At 32.3% G+C, this 24,292-nt stretch overlaps 4 protein-coding genes and 1 non-coding gene across 8 annotated transcripts; 3 read left to right on the forward strand and 2 right to left on the reverse strand.

Moving 5' to 3' along the window:
- Nucleotides 1-2,222: 2,222 nt before the first annotated feature.
- On the reverse strand, nucleotides 2,223-7,557 carry LOC103568772 (girdin). 4 transcript variants are annotated; one of them, XM_008545755.3, is made up of 6 exons: nucleotides 7,434-7,557; nucleotides 6,949-7,008; nucleotides 6,783-6,871; nucleotides 3,457-6,707; nucleotides 3,287-3,354; nucleotides 2,223-3,068 (listed from the first exon to the last, which is right to left on the reverse strand). In XM_008545755.3, exons 1-6 carry the CDS (start codon nucleotides 7,446-7,448, stop codon nucleotides 2,790-2,792), a joined length of 3,762 nt encoding a protein of 1,253 aa, XP_008543977.1. In that variant the 5' UTR covers nucleotides 7,449-7,557; the 3' UTR covers nucleotides 2,223-2,789. The 4 variants fall into 4 exon arrangements, with proteins under 4 accessions (XP_008543977.1, XP_008543964.1, XP_008543968.1 ...); XM_008545742.3 differs by having other exon boundaries at nucleotides 3,287-3,390; nucleotides 7,434-7,555; XM_008545746.3 differs by having other exon boundaries at nucleotides 3,287-3,390; nucleotides 7,424-7,555.
- Nucleotides 7,558-8,074: 517 nt separating this feature from the next.
- LOC103568793 (probable ribosome biogenesis protein RLP24) lies at nucleotides 8,075-9,188 on the forward strand. Its single transcript, XM_008545767.2, has 2 exons — nucleotides 8,075-8,251; nucleotides 8,619-9,188. The coding sequence occupies exons 1-2, from the start codon at nucleotides 8,171-8,173 to the stop codon at nucleotides 9,057-9,059; spliced, it is 522 nt and encodes a 173-aa protein (XP_008543989.1). The 5' UTR covers nucleotides 8,075-8,170; the 3' UTR covers nucleotides 9,060-9,188.
- Nucleotides 9,189-9,216: 28 nt separating this feature from the next.
- LOC103568801 (3-ketodihydrosphingosine reductase) lies at nucleotides 9,217-10,649 on the forward strand. The gene is made up of 3 exons (XM_008545777.3): nucleotides 9,217-9,515; nucleotides 9,583-10,012; nucleotides 10,097-10,649. Exons 1-3 carry the CDS (start codon nucleotides 9,408-9,410, stop codon nucleotides 10,549-10,551), a joined length of 993 nt encoding a protein of 330 aa, XP_008543999.1. The 5' UTR covers nucleotides 9,217-9,407; the 3' UTR covers nucleotides 10,552-10,649.
- Nucleotides 10,650-14,389: 3,740 nt separating this feature from the next.
- Nucleotides 14,390-23,514, reverse strand: LOC103568758 (hemicentin-2). Its single transcript, XM_008545731.3, has 5 exons — nucleotides 23,188-23,514; nucleotides 22,914-23,086; nucleotides 20,161-20,312; nucleotides 16,508-16,718; nucleotides 14,390-16,384 (listed from the first exon to the last, which is right to left on the reverse strand). The coding sequence occupies exons 2-5, from the start codon at nucleotides 22,999-23,001 to the stop codon at nucleotides 15,888-15,890; spliced, it is 948 nt and encodes a 315-aa protein (XP_008543953.1). The 5' UTR covers nucleotides 23,002-23,086; nucleotides 23,188-23,514; the 3' UTR covers nucleotides 14,390-15,887.
- On the forward strand, nucleotides 18,686-18,757 carry Trnah-gug (transfer RNA histidin (anticodon GUG)). The gene has a single exon. It is a non-coding gene; the product is annotated as a tRNA-His (tRNA).
- Nucleotides 23,515-24,292: the final 778 nt, after the last annotated feature.

The raw sequence follows: 24,292 nt of genomic DNA on the forward strand, positions 1-24,292 counted from the left end.
TGACCCGCGGTACCGTCGTCACGTCACAGTCACACACACCGACATACATCACATATCACACACTCGTCTCTCCACAAGTGTGAGCATAAAAACGTACCAACTCTAAGAACTAGTCCGGCAGAATACAAGTCGCGGGTACGACGCTCCACCCCAGACCTTTTTCATCCTGAAAATAAACCCCCACTTAGCTTTTAAATCGCGACGCCGCTGACGTGTGTGTGTGTGTCGGGATTGTTTCGGAGTAGGGATGACAAATACTCGGGCCGAGGGGGTAAGCGTAAAAAAATAACCTGGCCTCCCCTCTCGGGTGCCCCACCCCGCGAAATCCATGGAGAAGTTGGTCGACCCCTTTTGCGAGGACTAGGACTAGGACTCTTACACACGTTTACGATTGCTGTATGTCTCACCTATCAAGTGAGGGGTTGTACCGTAATTTTAGCACAACAGAACAGTTGCCGCTGCCGGAGTCGGTAGTGGTACCAGTGTACCAGTAGTAGGGATACTTAAACATAAAACAATTTTTTGCAATTGTTCTTTATTTTATATCTTGCTGTAGCTAAATTCTATAATGTTTTCTTATTCGTTTTTACTTTATTTTTAAATTATTTTTTCGCCCTCGATTTCTTTTGATAGTAAGCTTGTGTGCTATCGCGAATGTGGGTGGTTTTTTTGCTAAAAAGTTATCAGCTGCGGAAGCTCGATCGTCCGCCGTCGTCGTCGTCCTCCACTTTTCACCCCCGCGGGCAAGCTTTTATCAATCTTATTTTAACCGTAACCTCGCTCGAGTTTGTGCTTTGCTTCTATTCTAGTCGTTGCTTTTATTTTTTTTTTATTAATCCTTTTTTAGGTAATTTTTTGCCGCGGTGGATAAAAGCCCGCGAGGCCGCGCAAGTTATTGGACGGACAAAACCCGATGTTTTTTTTTTTTATTTCTTTTTTTTTACTGAGTCTACGTGAGTAGACGCCGAGATAGGAAAAATAATTTTTGTCAAGTAACGGCTAAAAGCTTTTTTATTTTTTTTTATTTATTATTATTATTGATATTAATTTTTTTTACAATTAAATATAAGGGGGTAAATTCATTCTACTGTATAGTATTTAATTTTTTTGAAATAACCACGATCGGGCTTTATCGCTTCGACTGATGCGTTCACACGGACTCTGCTCATTATAACATTAGATCTTTTAGTTAAAAAAAAAATAATAATAAATAAAAAAAAAGAAAAAATTGCACCGCTGAGAGATTAGTGAAGGGGAGAGCGGCCGCGGAGTAAGGGGAGAAGGGAGACAAAAGGAGTAGAGTGTGTCGAGTATGCAAATTATCGAGAGCTCTGAGAATTTAAAAGATGAAACGAGGGATGCCACCAGAAGGTGGATTGTTTTTTATCGTAGTCCTTTGAGTTTGCCAGAAGGATGTGGTGATAAAAAAAACCACGTGAGCCCTTTTGCCTTATGGGAATTGTCAGATCCGAGCCGCTATACCCGAGGGAGCTATTTGGAATTTGTATTGATACAAAAAATCATTTCGTTAATTAAAAAATTTATAGTAATATTTTACAGTACCCCCCTCTTTTTTAAATATTCCATTACTTTTAAGTCTAATGACCGTATTAAAATTTTTATAATTATTTTTTAAAAAATTGAAGCATTAATTTAAAAAAGGATAATTTTGAGACAAATTTTAAAAAAAATTATTAACAGTTAACATCAATTAGGAGTTAAACAAAATTTGGAAAATAAATTTCAGTAGAATCTTTACATCAAAATTACAATTTGAAATGTCAAATATAAACTGAAATTTATTTTCAAAAAATTACTTAGTCGTTATCAATTATGAGTTAAACAAAATTTGGTAAATATTGAAATTCGAATTATAAAATTGACATCAAAATTTTACTGAAATTTATTTTCCAAATTTCGTTTAACTCCCAATTGATGTCAATTGCAAATATTTTTTTTTTAATCTATACCTCGGCGAAATTGTTCTTTTTAAAATCAATGCTTTAATTTTTTCTTTATTCGATTGATAAAATTCTGATACGCTCATGACAATACTCATTGAAAATTTTTAAAAAGTGGGAGAGAGAGGAGCAAAGTGGGAATGGTCTTAATAAGGAGTAAATAATAAAACCACTCATTATTTTTATAAAATTAATCATTTAATTTAGCAAATAGAAATACAAAAAATTAAATTTATTTTTTTTAAACTATTTAAACATGATTAGTCTTTAAATACAAGTAATACTTTCATCTGGCCGGACAATATTTATTATCATCACTGTTTGTTAATTGTTATTGTTAATGTTATTAATTATTACCAAGTACACTTTTTTATTGTCTAGTTAAAAATAAACGGACGATTTTCTGAGTTACTTTATTCGTTGTCGCTAAAAAAGTCACTAGTATTCATCGTAAAACTTAAGTCTAACAATTTAAAAATTCTATACAAAATGAATTATAAAAAAATGCGCCGTTACTGTACACTAAATAGTTTATAGAAAAAAAATTAAAAAAAACATATACACACACTTACAAAAATCGCATCATTAAATGTTTAACATCATTATATATATATATATAAATATATGTTTTATTTTAAAATTTGACAATAGCATTCATTTAAATACCGTTTTATTTTTTAACATCAATTTAAATACTCAGTCAATTACTATAGTAATTAGTAAAATTTAATTAAAATACGTATTAGATTACGTATTAACTGTTTTGATTATGCAGTAATTTTCTTTTTTTTTTTTTTTTAATATTAAAAGAAAAAAAATGGGCAAAAATTAAACGCATCCGTATTCGTACCAAATGGAATTACCGACTTTTGAGTTGCCGTCTTTGTTGACGGGTATCGTTGTGTCTGTAATTTCGTCATTTTGTCCTGAATTTTCTGGCGCGATCGTATTTTTTGGTTCATTTATAACAGCTGATATTTTATTGTAAATTAAAAATGGTCTTGACTCAACGGGTCGTACTTCTGTTCTTGATGTATCTAAATTACTAGGACCCTCAGTGTCGTGAGCTGAAGGTATTGGCAAGCTGTCGGCTAATTTTGACTCGTTCTGAACAAATAAATTACTTTATTACTTAAATAATTAACTAACAATTTAACAGATAAGCATTTATTGACGCGTTAAATTTATCAGCTTGTGTTTTAATTATTTTCTGATGTTCGTATAAAATTTTAAAAAATTATCTCAGGTAAGCCAGCGGTTGCTGGAGTCGTGAACACAAACTGATAAATTATACGCGCAAAAATAAATTAATTAATAAAACTTACAGTTAGTGAAGAAGTTGGGGACGGAAAGTCATCGGTATAATAAACTGTTCTACGGGTGCCAGGGTGTCCTAATGACAAAGAATCGTTATCAAATCCAGTTGGATCTTCAAAAAAAAAAAAAAAATTAATAATTTATCAAATATTTGTAATTACAAAATAATTATAAATACCTAGAGATGCCCGGCGCTCATCAACGCTGATATCAGAATCATTTCCCCCTGACTCAGACTCGTAGATTTTGCTGTCTTGTCTCGAGTCTTCAGTCCAAGACTGTCTGTTCTTGTGCAAAAGTTCAGAGCCCGCTTTTCTTACTCTCTTAACCAAATTGGCACCGAATCTTTTCTTTTTAGTGGAGCAACTCTGCTTGTTGCGGTAGTACTCCATTATTTTTTCTTCCAACTTCTCTTTCTGTCTTGACAGATGATTTACTTGATCGCGGTAGACTTTCTCCTCCATGTGGTAGTGCTCTTTGTCCTCAAGCGAGTGGGTCAGCAGATCTTGGTACTGATTCAGCAGCATGCTGACGTGATCCATCAGCGAGCGCCGGTTGTTGTCTAACCCGGAGTTCATCTGCGCGAGCATCTCGCACCGCTGGTTCAGTTTGCTGTTCTGCAGCTCCATGTTTGAATAAGACTCGTCTTTGATACTCAACTCGCCTTGGAGCTCCGTCAGCTTCAAACTCAACCTATTGCTCTCAATTTTATTCTTCTTATAATCTTCCTGCAGACTACGATAGTCTATTTTAAGTTTCTCCATCGCAGAGTACAGATTTCTAAAATCATCTTTAAGTTTCGAGTGTTCGCCGCGCAAATTATTCAAACTCTTGATATGGTTCGCGGAGGCTTCCTGCTCAGTCATCAAATTCTTATTCTTTGACTCGAGTCTCTCACAAGTTTCCTTCCAAGTTCTTTCTTTAGTTTTGATGTCTCTCAAATTTGTTTTTAAATTTTCCCGCTCCTGGACCAAATTTTCGTACTCGTTATTCAACTGCTCGTGCAATGACTGCAGTGTCATCTGGTCATGTAGCAGCTGCTGATGAGTTCTCTGCTGCATTTCCCGATCCTTGAGCAACTCTTCTTTCTCAGCAACCAGCTGAGAGTTTGCCAACTGCAGCGCAGTGCACTGAGCATTCAGCGACGAGTTCTTCGACGTCAAAGTAGTCACCGAGACTTGAAGCTTCGCTTGTTCCTCCAGCAAGTTCTCAGCAGTACTCTCGCTGGTCATCAACTTCATGGCCGTGCTCTCCAACTCTTTCCTCAGGGACTCAATCATCTCCAGGTGTTCTTTCAGCGGCTTCATCTCCTCGTCCTCGCGGTCTTTGCTCACCGGAACGTCCGAATTATTTTTCAAACTCTCGTTGATCAATTTATTGACATGCACAGCAACTTCCGGTAAACTAATCAGCTTCTCAGCAACATTTTCCGCAGACAATGACAACAAAACATCGACAGTAAGCCCCAATTTATCTAAAGCCGCGTGAATTTGCTGGGTATTCATTTTCTCGGCTATCAAATTGGATTCCAAAGTTTCGAGAGTTTCTTTATCGATTGCCGCGCGTGCGTCCAATTCTTTACTCGACCGTTCAATCTCTTGCAATCTAGTAATCTGAGAGTTTGAATTATCAATCTCACGTTCCAACTCCTGAATCTTTTTCTCCAAAACCTCAATAGTATTGGTAGACTTATCAATCGCCACGTCTTTCTCCTCAATAGCTTCACGGTACTTATGAACATCTCTCAGCGCCGCGTCTTTGTCTTTTTCCAGAGCCAGTATCTTGGCCTCAAGATCATTACACTTAACTTCAGTGTCCTTTAATTTCTTCTCCACATTTCGATATTCATCTAGCTTTTGATTAGCAGACTCCAGGGAACGATCAAGCTCGTCAGCGCGTCTCTGCACACTTTCAAGAAGCGACTGCACGCGTTGCTTCTCTTTGACAACTGTCTCATAATTATTTTCCATCTCCACAATCTTGGTATGCTGGGTCTGATAGTCCTGCTGCTGACGTTCGAAAGACATCCGCTGATTTTTCAAAGTGTTTTGCAATTTTTTGTTCTCCTCCAACGCTTGCTTACACACTGACTCTAAATCGGCGTTTTGTTGGGCGAGACGTTCATTGTTATCAGTGAGGGAGTCAATTTTCAAAGACAATTTTTTCTTTTCCTTCTCTAGCTCCAAGAGCCGGGAAGAAGACTCGTGGAATGAATTTTCTTTAAACGAATCGACTAAAGCACTCAGTCGGCGATTCTCCAGCTCTAATTTCAGCGCCCTCGTCTGCGCATTATTGGTCAGCTGTTCAGACAACCGGTTATCAGATACTGATTCCTCAGACTCGCTAACTGAAGCCCGAGCAGCTTCATCATCAGCAGCTTTTTTTAATTTATGCAGCTGACTATTTTCCTCCTGCAGTTCCTGGTACTTTTCTTTCTCTGCAGCGCGCTCCAGTACCATGTCATTAATCAGCTGTTTATATTTTATGATTTCTGACTCCAATTCAAAAGCTTTCTCCGCTCGTCTCTTTTGAATATTCAACTGGTCCTCCAGCATCTCGCGATTCTCCATCAGCATCCGGTTGTCTTCTCTCAGCTCTTCTACCCTGATCTTATAAAAATCAATATCTGATATTTTTTCCTGATAACGCAGCACCTGAGCCTCCAACTTATCAACTCGCTCGGCTTTCTGCATCATGGCATCCAGTTCATCGCGATAACTTTTAACCGCTCGTGCCTCGTGCATCAGTTCTTGGTTCTCCTGCTTCAATTTAGCGACAGTCATCTTCATATGCTCGAGTTCTTCCTTGCATTCAGCAAGAGCTTCAGTTTTTTCCTCCAGCTCATGCCTCTGTTTCCGGATCTTCGACTTCCAGTCAGCCAACTCCACCGCATAATGATGGTTCTCCTGATCAGACTTTACCGCGCTCGCTTGCTGACTTTTCGCAGCATCATCTTGACTAGGCGAGCCCGCGGCTCCCGATAGATCTCCCGCCGTCACTGACTTCCACTTGCTCTGATAAAAATCCCGCTCATGTAATAATTGCTTTATTAATTTAAATACTTCGGGTACATTGTCCATAGTGTCTTGATTTACAACAATCTCCGGCATTTCCGTAACATTTTTAATGCACTCAGCTATTTCCAGCTGAATAATCTCGGGAAGCGAACGGATTTTAGTTATAAAATCTTTCTTATTTGGACACTGGACCGCACAGCCGAGCAATAATTGCAACAGCAAGTGGATTTCGGGTACATGTAGCTCTGGCTCTTTGCCTAATTTAACAGGATCTGGTAATTTTACCACCAAGTAACCCAATTCTTCCTCGTAAAACTGACGAATGTTCCCGATAATCATTTCTAAATTTTTAATGCGAACTGACGGGTTACTGTAACTCGGTATCACTCCATCATGGAGCGGCTCTGGGTCACTGTAATTTTAAATTGAAAAAAAAAAATAAATAAATAATTTCAACAACAAATTAATCGAATTAATTGATACTTACATTTGTAAAAAAACGTTATGCAAAAGCATGCCGTCAACTAAATCATTATAATTTGCTAGTGCGTCTGGATCTTCAAGGCAACTAACGAACTGCAATTATAAATAATTAATTAATAACTTAATTAAGTGAATAGCAATAAAAGTAAATAAATAATTTAAATAATTACCCAGGTGACAAGTGGTCCAGATAAAAAATCGTCAATTTCCGAAGACGCCATTTTTCGATCCTTATTTTAAAATAATTTAATATTTATTTTTAATTACAATTCACCATCGCGCCGCTAATTAATCAGGCTAATTAATAGCAAACATTATTTTGTTTATAATTTATGGGATTTCGTAAAATCACAGCTCGGGACTTTGGTCAATTTTTTTTATTTAACCAGTTTTTTTTTTTTTTTTTTTTTTTAATGAAAACGGAGTAGATTTAAAAGTTTTTACAATAACAATAATATTAATTTATTTTAAATAATCGATAATGATTGGTGTGATTTGTTTGAGTTGTGAGTAATTAGTGGGCAATAGTGTCGAGGTAATGAGTAACGAAGATATAAATTAAAGATAACGAAAACAAATAAACATTCAAAACTAATTAATTCAGCGTCACAATAATCAAATTCTTCACTAGTTACCAGTACATACTTTTACTTACTATACTATACCACATATGAGCACATTATTTTTAGGGTATGTTCTGATATACACTGTAACCACTGTAAGGTGGACCTCCAACATGCATTAAGAGCACTGAACAGTACTTGCAGCAGCTCACAGTACAATATCGGAACATGTCTTACATAAATTGTTTTTGATGCACATATCTATCAAATACTTGTCATGAATTTATTGCGCGCTAGATGTCACTTGACGTTTCTGCTTTTTCTGAGAAAATTTATTTTATTAATTACTAATAGCAAAATTTTAATTATTATCAGTACTAATAATAATTGAAAAGTTTTTTAAATTTATTTATAAATTTTTATTATGGTAATTTTTTAATTTTTTCATGGTACTGAAGTTAGCAGAGGTCTGATAATTTTTTGATTTTTTTAAAAATGATAAGCACGAAAAAAAAATTATTTTCAAAAATTGCACATCTAGTTTTTAAAATTTTCTACATGTGCATATTTTTAGTTTAGTTTTTGTTTTTTGCAATTAATTTTTCGAAAAAAAAATTTAAAAAATTATTAGACGGCTAACTTCAGGATCGTATTTTTTTTAGTTGGTAAGGAAGAAATTTTTTTTTGACTCTAGTGTCAATAAGTTTTCTTATCTACAATTTATATATTTCATGTACTTATGCGTATAAGTACAACAAGAATAAGAAAAACGTGTGCAGTGTGGAGTGATTGTTAAATAATTTACTATTTAAATTAAAAAAGAAATAAAATGCGTATCGAGGCGTGTTATTTTTGTTCCTCACGAATTTATCCAGGACATGGGATACAATTTGTTAGAAATGATTGCAAGGTAATTTCATTTATTTTATTTTATTGGCCACGTGACTGATTACTTGTAGGTTATGTTAATTAACAACTGATAGATAAATATTGTATAATTAATCATTTTTTAATTTTCATAAATTGATGGTTTGCTGAAATGATACTGAAGTTAACTGACGTCTAAAAGTTTTCGAATTTTTTTTTAAACCATAAATTATTTAAAAAATAAATATTTAAATTTTCTACATGTGCATATTTTTATATTTTATATTTTTGTCATTGATTTGTTGAAAAAAAACTCAAAAACTTTTTAACTGTCTGTTAACTTCATGGTCATTTTGCTGAATATTTAAAAGTTTAAATATTACTGGGTAAATAAAAAATTTGAATTGCAGATATTTAAATTTTGTCGATCAAAATGTCACGCAGCATTCAAAAAACGCAAGAACCCACGTAGAACAAGATGGACAAAAGCATACAGAAAGACAGTCGGCAAGGAACTGGCTGTCGACCCGTCATTTGAATTTGAAAAACGTCGCAACATACCAGTTAAATACAACCGGGAGATGTGGACGAAGGTAATCACGGGAATGAAGAAGATCGAGGAGATCAGACAGAAGCGCAGCAACACCCACATCTTGCAGCGGCTACGAAAAGGCCGCGAGTTGGAGCAGGAGCGTGATATCAAGGAAGTCCAGCGTGACTTGTCTCTCGTCCGGTCGCCTGCAGCGGGACTCAAGCAGAAACAGAAGCTCGAGCAGGCCCAGAAGGACCAAGAGAAAATGGAGCAGTCTGACAGCGAAGAGGAACCCCAAGCAATCGCAATTGAAAATTGAATTAATTAAATATTTATTTATAGATTTAATTAAATTTTTTATTAACATTAATAAATAATTTAAGTTTATATTTTTTAGTTAATTTACTTTTCTTTTGTATTTTGTAAATAAATAACCAATTATTAAATATTTAAATTTCCCGCTATTATTTCTATTCCGTTTGAATTTAACTTTTTAACCTAAAAAACATCTCAGGAAAGTCTTTGGACGAACTGGTACGTGGTCTGGTTATTGCTATAATTAAATTAAATTCAAATTTAAAAAATAGTTGAAAACAACTACTGACAGTAATTAATTACTGAGTATTTAATTTCAAATTAATTTATAAAAAAAAGTTAAATAATTAGAATGTTGTTTACTTTTTTTGTGTTAATTGTCATCGCGTTAATCTTGTGGCTGGTAAAAGAATTACTGTACCCTAGCCAACGAAAAAATATTGAAGGCAAACATGTCGTGGTAAGAAATAATTATTTATTTAAAGTAAATTAATTATTATTATAAATAATAAATGTAAACAAAATAGATAACTGGGGGTTCGAGTGGCATTGGCAAGGCCGCAGCCATTTTGGCCGCAAAAAAGGGCGCGCACGTGACGATAATCGCGCGAGATGTTCAAAAACTGGAGGCTGCTCGCAACGAGATATTGAATGTGTGCAAAAACAGGGACACGCAGCGAATCGAGTACTTGCCGTTGGACATAACCGAGGATTATGAAACCATTGAAAAGTCTCTGCTGGATATCGAGAAGACAATGGGACCCATCTACATGCTGGTTAATTGCGCGGGCACTGCCATTTGCGGTAAAATAGAGGACACGACAATAGACAACCTCAAGTGGATGATTAATTTGAATTTAATGGGTACTTATTACTGTACTAAAGCCGTTATTCCTCGTATGAAAAGTGCTAAAGATGGTATCATTGTGATAACGTCATCTCAAGCTGCGCTTTTAGGTAAAAAAATTAATCCTTAAATCGAATCCTTACTCTGGGTGTCAATAAAATATGAAAATTTATTTTTTTGTATTAAAAAATTAGGAATATTTGGATACTCCGCATACTGCAGCTCGAAATTCGCCCTCCGGGGATTGGCTGAGAGCTTGGCAATGGAAGTAAATCCCCACAATGTGTCAGTAACTTTATGCCTACCGCCAGATACAGACACCCCGGGATTCGCCATCGAGGAACAGACGAAGCCTCTTGAAACAAAACTCATATCCGAGTCAGCGGGTTTGGTTTCCCCGGAAGTCGTCGCCAAGCAATTGATCGCCGATGCTTGCGCGGGTAAATTTTTCTCCACCGTCGGGTTCGAGGGGTTTATACTGACGACCCTCTCCGCTGGCATGTCACCCGTCTCCTCAATCGCCGAGCTCTTTGTTCAGTTTATAACGATGGGATTACTGAGAATTGTCGGGGCTTTCTACTTGAACTCATTCCAGAGGATCATCAAAAATTGCATTAATGTCCGGGATAAAAATAAAAAGTCTGAATGATTTTCTTCTTATTTTATGTCTGCTGTATAATGAATTTATTTTTTATCAGCTTCGAGTTTTATACTAAAGTGAAATTAAAATTATAATTATAATTAAGTGATCAAGGTATTTAGTAATTAAACCAATCACTTGTTTATTTTTTTTTTTTTTTTTGGTATTTATTTATTTATTTTTTTATAATTTTTTTTGTTTTATTTTTATTTATACCAACTATAAAATAATATCGATGAAGAGGATAATGACAAAATAATAAAACGCTTTGGCTTACGTTAGTTTAAGTATTCCCGTAAGTTTTTTTTTTTTTTTTTCATATAATGTTTATAAGCAATGATTTCTTACACACATATCAGAAGTTGTTCGTATCATTATTAATTATTATTAATTAATAATTATTAATTTTATTCTATGAATTTTTTAAAAAATTATTAATCCCCGCAAAAAATATAAAAAAACTAAATCAATTAAAAAAATTATAAAATATATGTATATATATATTTATAAATATAAATATTAATAAATAAATAACATTTATCTCTCGTTTATTACAAAACCCTCAAAGTAAATTTAAAAAAAAAAAATTAATAACTTTACTTTGAGCATTTTTTAAAAAATAAAACCATTACAATTCACAGGCCCGTACGCTAAAAAAAAATTAATCACCATTATTGAGATGAAAAAAAATAATTAGTCACGCTTATTGTATTGCATGCCAACGAATTATTTTAAAATGCATGATTAACATTTCGTTCATTGTTTTCATTCTCAACATTTTTTCTTCCATCTGTACTTTAGTCATTAGTAATTAATCATTACAATTATTCATTATTTATTATTATTAATATTAATATTAATTATAATCATTGTTATTTTAATTATTCCTCAGCGCATCATCTCGCGGATTCGATACTAAGACTAAAAATCGGTTTCAAAATCCGCGAGACAAGGCCTTTTCTTCGAGGCTCATTTGTAAATTAATTTTTAAATCAATTAATTAATTTTTATTCATTAATTAATCAATCAATTAAGTAATAACTTATTTATTCTCATTCGCTCGCTCGACAAGGCTTCCAAGTATTTTAATTATTTATTCTCATTATTAGTTTTTTTATTTTATAATTAAAACTTTTCGTCGAACGTTCGAATCAGGATTACGAGTGTCCGTACTCATAAATTTATTTAATTAAATAAACGATTTTTTAAAATCGCTTTTTCTTTAATTTTAAAACGTAACATTTGGACAAACGTTTTTTTATTTATTTTATATTTTTTGTTATAACTGTTACATGTGTTAACACTTTACCTCGAAGTATCGCAAATTTTATTTATTTATTTATTATTAATATTATTATTATTTAATGGTATTAATCATTAATCTGCATTACGGGGATACACCCTGAAGAAGCAATAATACTTCCATGGACATATTCAACATATTTTCGAATAAAAATACGAAAATATGTCGAAATAATTTAAAAATAAAATAAATCATTATATTTAAATTATTTACCGCGAAAAAATATTTATGAATTCGGATTTTAAAACTCGTAATTAATTTATAAATATTAATATTAATATAAAAAGAAAAAAAAAGAATTATCTTAGGAGTCAGTTCGATTTTAAAAAATAAAAAAAGTGGTGACTACATTAGATATTGGTACAAAAATTCAATGCTGCTACAATATCCTATACCAATTTATTTTATATATATATATTTTTTATTCATTAATAAATATATATACATAAATAATAATAATTAATTAATTATTTATTTATTTATTTATCTAAAGGAGCAACGAGGACGTCTGCGGGTCTCGTCACTTCAGCACGCGAATAATTTTTTTTTACTACAAGCAAAAGTATTAAATAAAAATATTTAAAAATAAAAGTGGGTGCTGAAGTGAGAGAACTTTATTAAGAAGGTCCAAGTTACCCCTTTGTTAGATTGTCATTCGACCAACGCTTATCACAAGCGTCAGTCCAACGAGTTAATGATTTTGTCAACCGACCGATCAGCGCTGGCTCATGTTGGTTAACAAACATCGGACATTTTTATTTATTATTCAAGCAATCACTCAAAGTAATCACTTTAAATCTTAATTCTATGCATTTAATTGTGTGTTACATCTAACGTGTGTGGCCAGCCCGTGCTATCTTCCATCGTTTTTTTTTCTCTCATTATCATTAACTTTTTTTTTCTTTATTTAATTAAGGGCATTTTTAAACAACGCCCCCTCCCTCCCTCCATTTTTTAAAAATATTCAATGAACTTGAACTGTCATAAGAGTGTCAAAATTTAATTAATTAATATTTAAAAAATTGCAGAATTGCGCCGATATAGAATTTTAAAAAAATTATTCACAGTTGACATCAATTAGGAGTTAACCGAAATTCAATAAATAAATTTTAGCTTAAAAAATTTGACTTTACTAAAATTTATTTTCCAAATTTCGTTCAACTTCAATTGATGTCAACTGTAATAAATATTTTGAAATTAATTATCAAAATTAAAATTTAACCATTACAATTTAAAATCATTAAATATTTAAAAAAAGTCGGGGACACTGTCTGAGAATGTCCTTAATTCAATTAATTGTCACCAGTAGAGCTCGTTAACTGAACATTTGATTTATTAATTAAACATCAGAATTTATTTCAACTAAACTTGACATCAATTAATTGTTTAAACATTTTTTTTAATAAAGAAATTTAATTTCACTAAATAATAAATTCATTTAATATTTTATCCACTTTTTTTTTGACTTGTCACATACAAGAGTTTACATAAATCTTGCATGTGACGTCAAAAAAAAATGTAAAAGCAAAAAATGTCAAAGTTGACATGACTTAATTACTGGAAATTTTTTTTTTCATTTAAATAAAAAAATTGCAACATATTTTTAAAAGAGAACCATATTGACAGTTTACAAAATAGAGGTACTTTTAATTAAATTTTTCTAGCCCATAACGCAAATCAACCCTCACACTTTAACGAAGTAATAATATAAAAAAATTACCAGCTCGTTAGATTTAATCAGTCGCTATAAAAAACTCTGATATCAGTTAGCACAGGCGGCCAGACAAAATTTAGCAGTTAAATAAAAAACATTAAACAATTTAATTATTTAAAAATTTTCCCTTTCTCCAAAGTAATTAATATTACCGGTGTCTAAAACATGTGTATGCAAATAAATACACATACGCGTTCACTTAATCTCCATTACAGATTTTAAAACCATTTTTAAATGTAACACGTACGGCATATAATTAACATTACATTATTTATTTATATACTATATATATTTACAGACAATCACATTAATCGTTATTCTATTTTCGTATATTATTTCCTTGTCAAAAAAATCCTCTCAATTTTTTTTTTTCTTATAAAATATAATCCACCGCTCGGAAATAATATTTCAGCTAAAAAAAATTTAAATAATCCTCCAGAGCTGAAACTTGTTCAATATCATCCATCCTCATCCCTTCTTATACCTTATCATACATATATATTCATATATATATGTGTTTTAAATATATCAATAACAAATATCCTCCGGTACTTATTAAAACCGCGGATACAAATTAATAAACGACCGCGTAATACATGCAATGAATATGCGCAAAAAATATATATATATATATATGTTCATATGCATATATATATATTTCATGCACAGGCATATATTTTTCACATTAAAACGTTATCTCGATATATTCTAGCATGATACACGTATAAATTTGTATACAACATATATATATGTAAATATAAACATATATATAAATTGTATACGCATAAACAGTGTGTATATTTATTATTATCATTATTATTATTATAATTATTATTATTATTATTATTAATAATACATATATCAATGTAGAGTAAAGAGAGAACCCACACAGTTTGAATTGCCGAAGGGGAACTACTATCAACATATATATCCAGTTTACATTTATATATATCTCAATATTGCGTTTATATTCGTATCATATCGCATGCGTATATTTTTTTATTTTTATTTTTATTTTATTATTATTTTAGTTGTATAACTATTTGTGTTTTGTTTTAATATGTTTGCCTCTGCCAGCAATATTAAATAAAAACTCGTATCGTGTAAATATACAATACGAATACGCAACTCAGGACGGTCTCGCGCGTACGTTTCGTGGCGATAATTAATTCAATATTTCACTCGTATCGGTATCGATAAATACTTTTTAGCTAAAACCATTTAGATTACACTTTTTTTTCGAGATGTATACGCTCAATGTTACTGCGACCACGTTTTCGTTCATTATCTCAAGATATGGAGTCGCGGTATTTACTTTATTTTATTTTTTATTATTATTATTATTATTATTATTATTATTATTATTTTCTTTTTTTTTTTTAACTATTTTCAGACACGCGAGAGACAGCAAATATTTTTAATTTTACTGTCGGAACCATTCGTTCCCGGTGCTCTCGAGTGCCTGACGTTTATTTTTATCACGTCAATGATTATTATTATTATTATTTTTTTTTTTAATTTTTTAGTAAACATTTATCGACTCCACATTGTCGAGAGGATGAGCAGGCACGATGGACGTCGAGTGTATACATCGTTAATTCTTGTTTACGATTCCTTTTTATATTTTTTCGTCTCTATTATAATTATCGAACAAGTTTCAATTCTTGTTGAGGAAAAAACTCATATCATTTTTTTATTTATCTTGTAATTATTTTGCGTAAAATAATACGCGATAACGAAAAAATTTTAATAAACTTTGAAGCGCCCCCGGCTTTAACGATATTTATTATAAAAAATTTATTTAATGATTAAAAATTTTTTATTTTTTATTTAATAGAGCATTTGGACGAACGACTTTTGATTTCGGCTTTTAATTATTTTTGTAACCCGTTACATATAAATGATAATAGTAATCGACATCAGCTCAGACTGTAAATTAAATTCATATGTAAAAGTAAAATAGTGATGAATTGTAGGCAATGAGAGCAAGAGGGTGAGTTTCCTCGAGGAAGTGTAGACGAATTGAAATGCCCCGGAGAACGGAAGCGTGGCGCGCCTAATAGTAAAATCGATGCTGGCTTGAGTCGTTCGCTCACGAATATCTCAGGAAGACTTTTTCATTTTTTTTCTTGTCCTAATCATTTATTTTAAAAAACCCGCGTCTTCTATAGCCATCGACAAAACGGCCAGACAAAAAAATAAATTTAAAAAACCGATCAGAGATCTAAAGTCCTGGGTCCTGTGTCCTGTCAACTCAAACTGCCGCGAGTGGTGGATTAATAAATAAATAATAATTTATTATTATTATTATTATTATTAAGAGGATTATTATCGTGCGACAGTGTAGGCCAGACGAATAGATCTCTGATAAGTGACAAGGAGCATGACAATAAGGACGACGAGGACAAGTGTGCGTCTGCCCTGATTAAAGGACAAGCTCACGCAGCCCGCGAGCCACCAAAGAGCCCGACATCCACCAGGTGCGGCGCTAATTCCTCTCTGTATTGCCGCTGGATGCTCCCCGTTGAGTACATGGAGGTGAATACTTGCGCTGTCTAATTGACTGGGAGTGCAAGTGTAATTACCCGAGTCTTCAAGACGTGCGTTGTGAATAGTCAGCACACTGTCGAAATTTTTTTTTTCCGTTCCACTGGGCGTGTGAACTTCCACTTTTCCTCGCTGGTCACCCAGCACACGGATCTCGTCGTGGTACCAAAATACGTATGACGGCTGCTCTACTGATTGTTTTATCACACACCTTAATGTCACTGTGCTGCCAGTCTTCACATGTCGCTCTTGGTCACCCATGATTTCTACTTTTGGCACTGGAATTTAAATAAAATGGTTTATTATTTATTTATGGTAATTATTGCTATGGGGAATATAAATAGACGCTGGTAATGCAACTAATGGATAATTCAGATGGTGATTAATGATTTTTTACATACCGATAACACTGAGATAGACGACGTGGCTCATCTTTTGCTCCGTCGAGATCTGACACTCGTACTCCCCCTCATCTCTGGCTTGGACATAATTTATTTTCAAAGTCCACGTGTCCGAACCGTCAGCGTATATTGTTTGGAACCGCTCGTCAGCTATAAACATTATTCTATCGACTGATAATATATGCGCGTCTCGACGTCTGATCCATGATACCTAAAAAAATTATTTTCAAATTAATTCCCGTTTATTTTCAGTAAACTTAAGCTGAAAAAAATAAAATTTGGTAGTGACGGCAAAAAAATTAAATTTTATAATTTTTGGCGCGAGATTTAAATTAATCAAATAAATAAATGCATAAAATATTATTAAATTTAAAATGAATAAATAATTTGATATTGATATCAGAGCTTAAGTTTTGTGGAAATGTCACTGAGGAAATTTAATAAATAAATATAATCCGTAACAAAATGAATAATTTATTGTTAATTAAATAAAATATGACACAGTAAATATCGGATTAAAGTACAATTGATATTAATAACAATTGAGACAATTAAAAGTTTATAATTTGAAAAATAAATCAGGATATTAAATAAATTTTGAGCTGAATGTTGCTAACGGGGATAATTACCAGTGGTATTTATTACTTGCGGAAGTAATATTCGTAATTGAGTCCTCGCTTATGGCTCGAAAAGCATTTGTGTCACCGAGTTTACAGCAGCTATTTTGCGGCCAGAAATTTACCCAATTCATAATAATAATAATAATAATAATAATAATAATAATAATAATAATAATAATAATAAAACCAGATCTAGATGCTATCGTTCTTCACCCTTACATTTATCCCCCGATAATAATAATTTTCGCGTGTCGCTAATAATTTTGACCTTTTCGCCCGATTTTTAATTCAATAAAATTTATATCCAAAATTTTTTCACTAACCCGTGAGTAGGGCACATAAGTAATAAAAGTATATAATAATTATTACTTAATTCGTAATTTTAAATTACATGTAATTGCAGTTAAAAATATTTTTTATTAAAATAAAAAAAATTTCAAGTCAAAAACAAGTAAAGTGAAAAGTTTAACTAATGAAAAATTACACGCGATCTTTGCTTTTGTAATATTAGCACATCTAATATGTACATACTCAAACATATATGTTTATATATATGTAAAAGATATTGGAGTGAACACGAAAAGTTTTCATCTAATTGCCATAACATTTGAAATTGCAGGCACCTTGTTCAATGTATACTAAAAGTTTAAGTAGAGAAGAGTATGAGAAGTAAGAGAAAGTACTAAGGGTTTATTTGAAATAAAATATATACAAGGGCCAAAGAGTTTGTTATTTACTCGGTTGCTCTTTCTGTTGGTTGCTGTGCAACTTGTTAAAGATCTAAACTGTATATATATATATATATATATATAGATATATGAATGTATGGTGTCGAGTGCAGTTGAGTTAATATAGTATAGTAGCAGTTGGCTTTCTCTTAACTCTACTACACTTAGCGTGAATCGTATGCCAAGAAAATAAATTCAGGCGCACTGAGACCAAGTGGGTAAAGTGGGTAGTGGGTGGGAGAACTTGTGTGACATAGAGCATTTCGGTAACTTGTCAAAACTAAGTACTTTAATGCGAATTAATAGCCAAAGATGTAGAGATATGTACAGACATTATTTATGTCACTTTGATAATATTTATTATTTATTACATTTGTTTTATAATTTATATATTTATTTATTTAGTATTTATTGTAATGGATTTTTTTGAGTAATTGCCGGTAATTCAATTTTTTTACTGGGGTATCGCGCTTAAGTAGGGCGAATGGAAATTTGGGAAATTTATTAATCGATGGGAAAAACGATCAGAGATTGGCCATCTTAGATTACACTCCCTTTTATAGAATAAAATTAGGGATTAGTGGGAAGTTTATTTTTAGGTTCAAGGCAAATTTATCATGAATTATTCATTTTTTATAAAAAATAATTTAATTATTTATTTAATGCAAAGCTCTAATTAGAAATGATTTAAAAAATTTTTTAATTGAAAAAAAATTTATTGGAGTAAATATAAACGCGTGATTATTAAACAAATAATTAAAAATGTAAAAGTATCACGAGGTGAAAGTTAAATATGTATTTAGTGATCGATATATATCACCTCGACAATAGCCGTGATCGTCTAATGGTTAGGACTTTACGTTGTGGCCGTAACAATCCAGGTTCGATTCCTGGTCACGGCATTTTTTGCCTTTTTTTTTTTTTTTTCAATATATAATTAAATATAAAAATTTTTATTTATCTATTTTTTTTTATTCTTACTAATAAAAAATTAAATATAAATAAAAATTATTTATCGATACTCGATGGATTGTGACGTAACACAAAAAAATTGTGGATTAAATCCGCGAGAATGCGGAGCATGATTTTTTATTTATTTAATTCCTTGGTTAAAATTTACTCCAAAGCGGAGTTTATTTTGAGATTAAAACTCCGGGAGTAAATGTGGATTGAAAAATAAAACTCCAGAATTACTCCGCTGAAAAAAACTCCTTATTCACTATTTGAATCAGAAACTCCAAGTTCGGATTTGAAATAAAATCCGTATTCCGAATCCACTCCCGACTTTCTGTAGTGTAAGAACTAGTCGCGTGATTTTTCATAAAGAATTGCGTCATTATAACTCAAGAATGTCAGAGTGTTGAAGATATTAAGTCTTAACTTCTTGAGAAGACGAAGACTGACTATGAAAAAGTGAACAAGGAAATCATGAGAAAGAGAATAATAAACCTGGATCTTCAACACTTTAATGAAGACATTACTTCTGTAATGTCAACATAACACTAAACTAAAATGATAATTTATTTAAATTAATATGAAGAAAAGTACATAAAAGAAAGCCGCGCAATTTTTATTTATAGATCTTTCAAAGACTTATAAATAAATATCAATTAATATTTGTTCTGATAAATAACGTTAATAGTGACTATTGTTCCGTACTGAATATTATCCGCCTGTCTTATTTTGTACATAATAACAGTAATAATCTTTATCTGTGCTATTAAAAGAACAAATAAAATTTTTGACAGCAATATCTTTCTCAGACGTCAAATTAATTTATCAAATGACGTGAAAATATTAATAGCTACAAAAGAATTTGTCAGATTAATTGCCGGGGAGGCATCAGAGAAGTCGAAAAATTCTTAATCTCTGTTCTGATGATTTCTGTCTCATTACTTGGCTATTTAAGTATTCGCAGACGTCAAATTATTTTAAGAAGTGTCAAAAATATCAGTGATTTCTAAAAACACAGAAAACTTATTTTGGGGGCCATTCAGAAGATTTACGTCATGACTAAAATACCCCACGACCGTGCCGATATTAAATTTATAATAAAAATTTATAAATTAAAAAATTCAATGTGCTTTTGTTACTGCGAATACTGGCAGTAATAATAAAATAATTAATTTTATCGGAATTCAAATTATTTATCTATTAAATATACGGTCCAAGCATTTGCATTGTGCGTAATTTTGTATTGTTAAATTTCAATAAATATTTATATGATTGTCAAAGAGGCGAATTATTATTGAGAAATTTTCATTATTATATTAATTTAAAAATTATTTTAATTAAAAATACATACCGATTTATTACCAAGCTGGCGTACTTTACAAGGTAGAAAAGCATTTGTTCCCAATTGGGCAGTATAATTTTTCAAGCTGTGTTCATCAAAATAAGGACCTTGATAAATACCAGCATACCTTTTTACCAATGAGTGAGATCTCGTGCTTACTCCTGAAAAATTTTTGAATATTAATTGACAATTTATCAGCTGAAATTTTTTTTATGAATATTAAATGCAGAGTAATTTATAAACATAACACTAATTGTAAATCCATCCCGAGGGTATTTTTTAAAATTTAAAAAGTTATCAAAAAGTAATTGGCTATTACGGGGGAGTTAATTTCCACCTACGTCGTTAGTCACGTTAATTAAACAATTTCCCGAATCTATGATCCAGTATTAATTGTAACTGAGAGGACGGAAAAAGATAAGGAGCTGGAAGAAATAGTGTGAGGAAGAAAGAACGTTAACTATAGATAGAACGTATCTTTGTGTCTCGATTCCTTAAATGTCTCGGATCGATTTCTCTCAATAGCTTCCGCTTTCTTATTAATCATCTATAAAAGCATTTACTTAAAATTTCATGTAAACCCACATAAAAATTCACCCCATTTTTTTTTAAAATCAATATTACGAATTCTGTTTCTGTTGAGTTTTATTTTTTATTAAAGCAGCTTTTACTAAATATTTAACTAAACCATAAATAACTTTTGTAAAAGACTCAGAATTGTGAACCAACAGACCTACATCTCCTATTTGAGAGCCTGAATAAATTATGCCGACTATAAATACTCAGACCACGATACCGGATGTTAATTTTAAAGCTATTAACTTTTTAAATATTTCAACACTCGAGTCTTTAACAATTCAATTTTTCCCCTTCCCCATTTATCAACCAATTATCAAAAAATAAATTTTAAATTCCCGGGATTTTTTTTCCTTACTTCCAAAATGAATTATTAAACTCTATCATTTAATTATAAAAAATAAATCACGCTAATAAAAGGTTTAGCGAAAATCTTGAGTAATAAATAACACAAAGCCATAAGTCACGCATTACTCTTAGTATCCGACATTTATTTCCTCGTTATCAAGTTATTTAACTGAAATTATCGCGAGGAAATTACACGCACGGGTTTTGCAAGTTAAAAAAACACGGTCTACAATAAATAACCATAAAGAGGGTAAAAAAAATAAAAAGTTAAATGTGTATAATGAAATTCCTTTAAAATGTATACGATGTTTTATGCAGTAGGAAAATAATGAGTAAGAAGAAAATGAAAAAGTGCAAGATTGTAGAAACAGTAGATCGGAAAATAAAAAGAGGATTTTTATAAGAGTTTCAGTCGCCTCTGTTCTATAGTTATAGAAGCTCTTCTCGTCTACTAGTTCAGAATAGTTCAGTCTGGATGTCATTCTGGAGGCAAAAAGAGACTTTGGATAGAGGAAGGAAAAAACAATAATAAGCAAAGAGGACAAAGAGTTAAAGCAAAGACAGAGTAGAGGACAGAGGAAATGTTAATCGGGAAAGTAAAAAAAGTTATGAGATAGTAAACCGATAGTGGGATTGTTAATGCTGGAGGTTGGATCTCTGGTTAATGGAATTAAATATGGTTGAGTGTGTGGTGTCTGCGGTATTGGGTCAAAGCCATTTGCCATCCTATCAAGGATCTCTGGTTAAAGTTGTCGTAAATTTGTCAGCAAGTCGATCCTGTTTCATTGAATCACGATCTCGATCCATCAGACATATCCGAGTACAATACAGAACAAGAGTACTCTTGGTTATTGTTTGAGACAAAGTGGAAGAGTATTGTCAGCGCCAGAGGGTGCAACCGATCGCACTGCGTTTTATTAAGCGACGCAATAAAATACTATTTTATTGATAGCAGGAATATGGAAAATTTCTCCTGGATGGCAAAAGCTCCAAGGGAATTCAAACAATTTAAGTTTGTTTAGTTTTTCGATAACGAAATTTAAGGAATTATTAAAAACAAAAAAAAGTAGAACACACTTGAGTTGCGACCTAAATCTGTCACGCTCGCGATCTCTTTTCATATATTTTTTTTTCTTTTTTCGTTTCAACTTTTCTAGTATCTTTTTTTTCCCGCATTTCATTCGACAAATAGAAATGCGATCCCCGTGACACCCAATGCGCTTTTGTCTCGTGGACAATGCCAGCTATTTGGTGACTATCATCAACGAAAGAGACAATGAAATCACAAAAACTACTTTTTGATCGACGGAGATTTAAATTATTTAGATTTTTAGATAATAAACTATAGAGTATTTTTTAAAAATAATCTAGGCCTTCAATAATTTCTGATATTTTTAAAAATTATCAAATTACTCCGATTCCCTTCAGGAAATTTTTCATTTCCCGTCAGAATTATCGACTCCAAAAAATTTGGGTTCTAATCCAATATAAAAAAGAAAAATAAAATAAAATAAACACAAACAGAACGAAGATAAACATATGTTTTAAGAGGTCAAAAGTTTATTGATCCTCTGCATTTAACTCTTGACCTGCGTCTCCACTTTACACAAATCTCACTTGATCGTCGGCAATTAAATAAACCGAGGCAACAACTAAAAGGAAAAAACCATTCACCCTAACACCCTCTTACCCTAATAAAATCACAGATTCCCCTATTCACGTTTCCCCATACCAATAACATTATGCTCCACCTACGGCATTTCAACCTCTCAACTTTTCCCCGTACGGTTAAACAGCTAATTGAAAAAAATAAAATAAGTAATTAAGTGTAATCTTACCGGTGATACCGAGTAATATCCAACAGACAAGACAAAGCACATAATAGTTGACGTATGAAGTTGTCCTCATGGTAACGACCAGGACCATGGCTGGACTAACATCTCAGTGCGCGCACCACCTTCGGCACATTTATTACAGCACACTTATTTATTACAATACTCACTCCAATTATCTCAACAAAAAAAAAAACAAATTATTATTTTCTCGGTGTACTTTTATCTGCCGCCGTCACCGTCTCCGCCACCGCCACCAAATAATTTTTAAAAATCCTACCAGCAACCCCAGCGACTTCCAACTGCGATTACCAATTAAAATAAATTTTTAAAAACCGGTTCACGTCATCACTCACTTGCCACATCACATAATCCTCAGTTTCGAGTAAAATTCATATTTTTTCGTAAAATTCGGTGGCATTTAAACGGATAAAATTTTTGAAAATTTAAAAAATAGCTGACGTGTAATGTGTTTGTTGCTCGGGCAATTATTGAAAGTAGATTGAGAGTGTAAACAGTAAATAATAAAGAACGATTAATATTGTAGTAAAATGATGAAAATTTCGGGTGGGTTTTCTGCTCGTCCTCCCGACGTCCCGGGCGAAGCTCTGAACCGCCGGGCTCCAGTGGCACTGCCCGCGCCCGCCCGGGCTTGCGCAAGCGTCCTCTTCATCTACACACCATCAGACAGAGTTCTTCGTCTATCTGCGAGACTAAAGCTCCTTTTTCATCTCGTTCGAGTCCCACTGCCCGTCTCTTACCCTCTTGCCACTTGTGTTCCCTTACAGACCCGTTTCCCTCATCCTCGCCCTCACTCCTTTACTTTCTATGTGTCCTCTTACCTCTTACCTCTTACGCTTCTCTGTACTCCAACACTTGCCTCCTTCATCCCGTGACAAAGCTCCACCTGCACTGTACAATCTCACTCTTAAACTCTCAACAATATCACTCATCATTTTTATTTTAAATCATTACCTATTTTTAAACCCCATCATTTAGAAAATTTAATTAATCGATTAATTATTTATCGGTAATTGAAAAATAAAAAAAAAAAAATTATACTTTGAAATTTGACTTGGAAGCTTTCAATCGACACAAGGTGTAAAAAGAATAAAAGTATGAATTGATAATCAATATATCTATATATATGAATATATATAAGTATATAGATAGGAAAAGTATATCGGAAAGTCGCGAACTCGCTTTCATTGTTTGTTGAGTGGACCCGGAGACTTTTGTCCCGGGGATACCGAACCAATGTGACGATGAAGACGAAGTAGAAAATAAGAAGTTTAAGAAAGAATAAAAACTTAAAAGTTAGCTCGGGAAAAGAATGAAGAAACTACGGCTAGCTATATATATATACGAAGATATAAATATATAAA

Source organism: Microplitis demolitor, chromosome 1 (assembly GCF_026212275.2).
Source record: "Microplitis demolitor isolate Queensland-Clemson2020A chromosome 1, iyMicDemo2.1a, whole genome shotgun sequence".
Lineage (NCBI taxonomy): Eukaryota > Metazoa > Arthropoda > Insecta > Hymenoptera > Braconidae > Microplitis > Microplitis demolitor.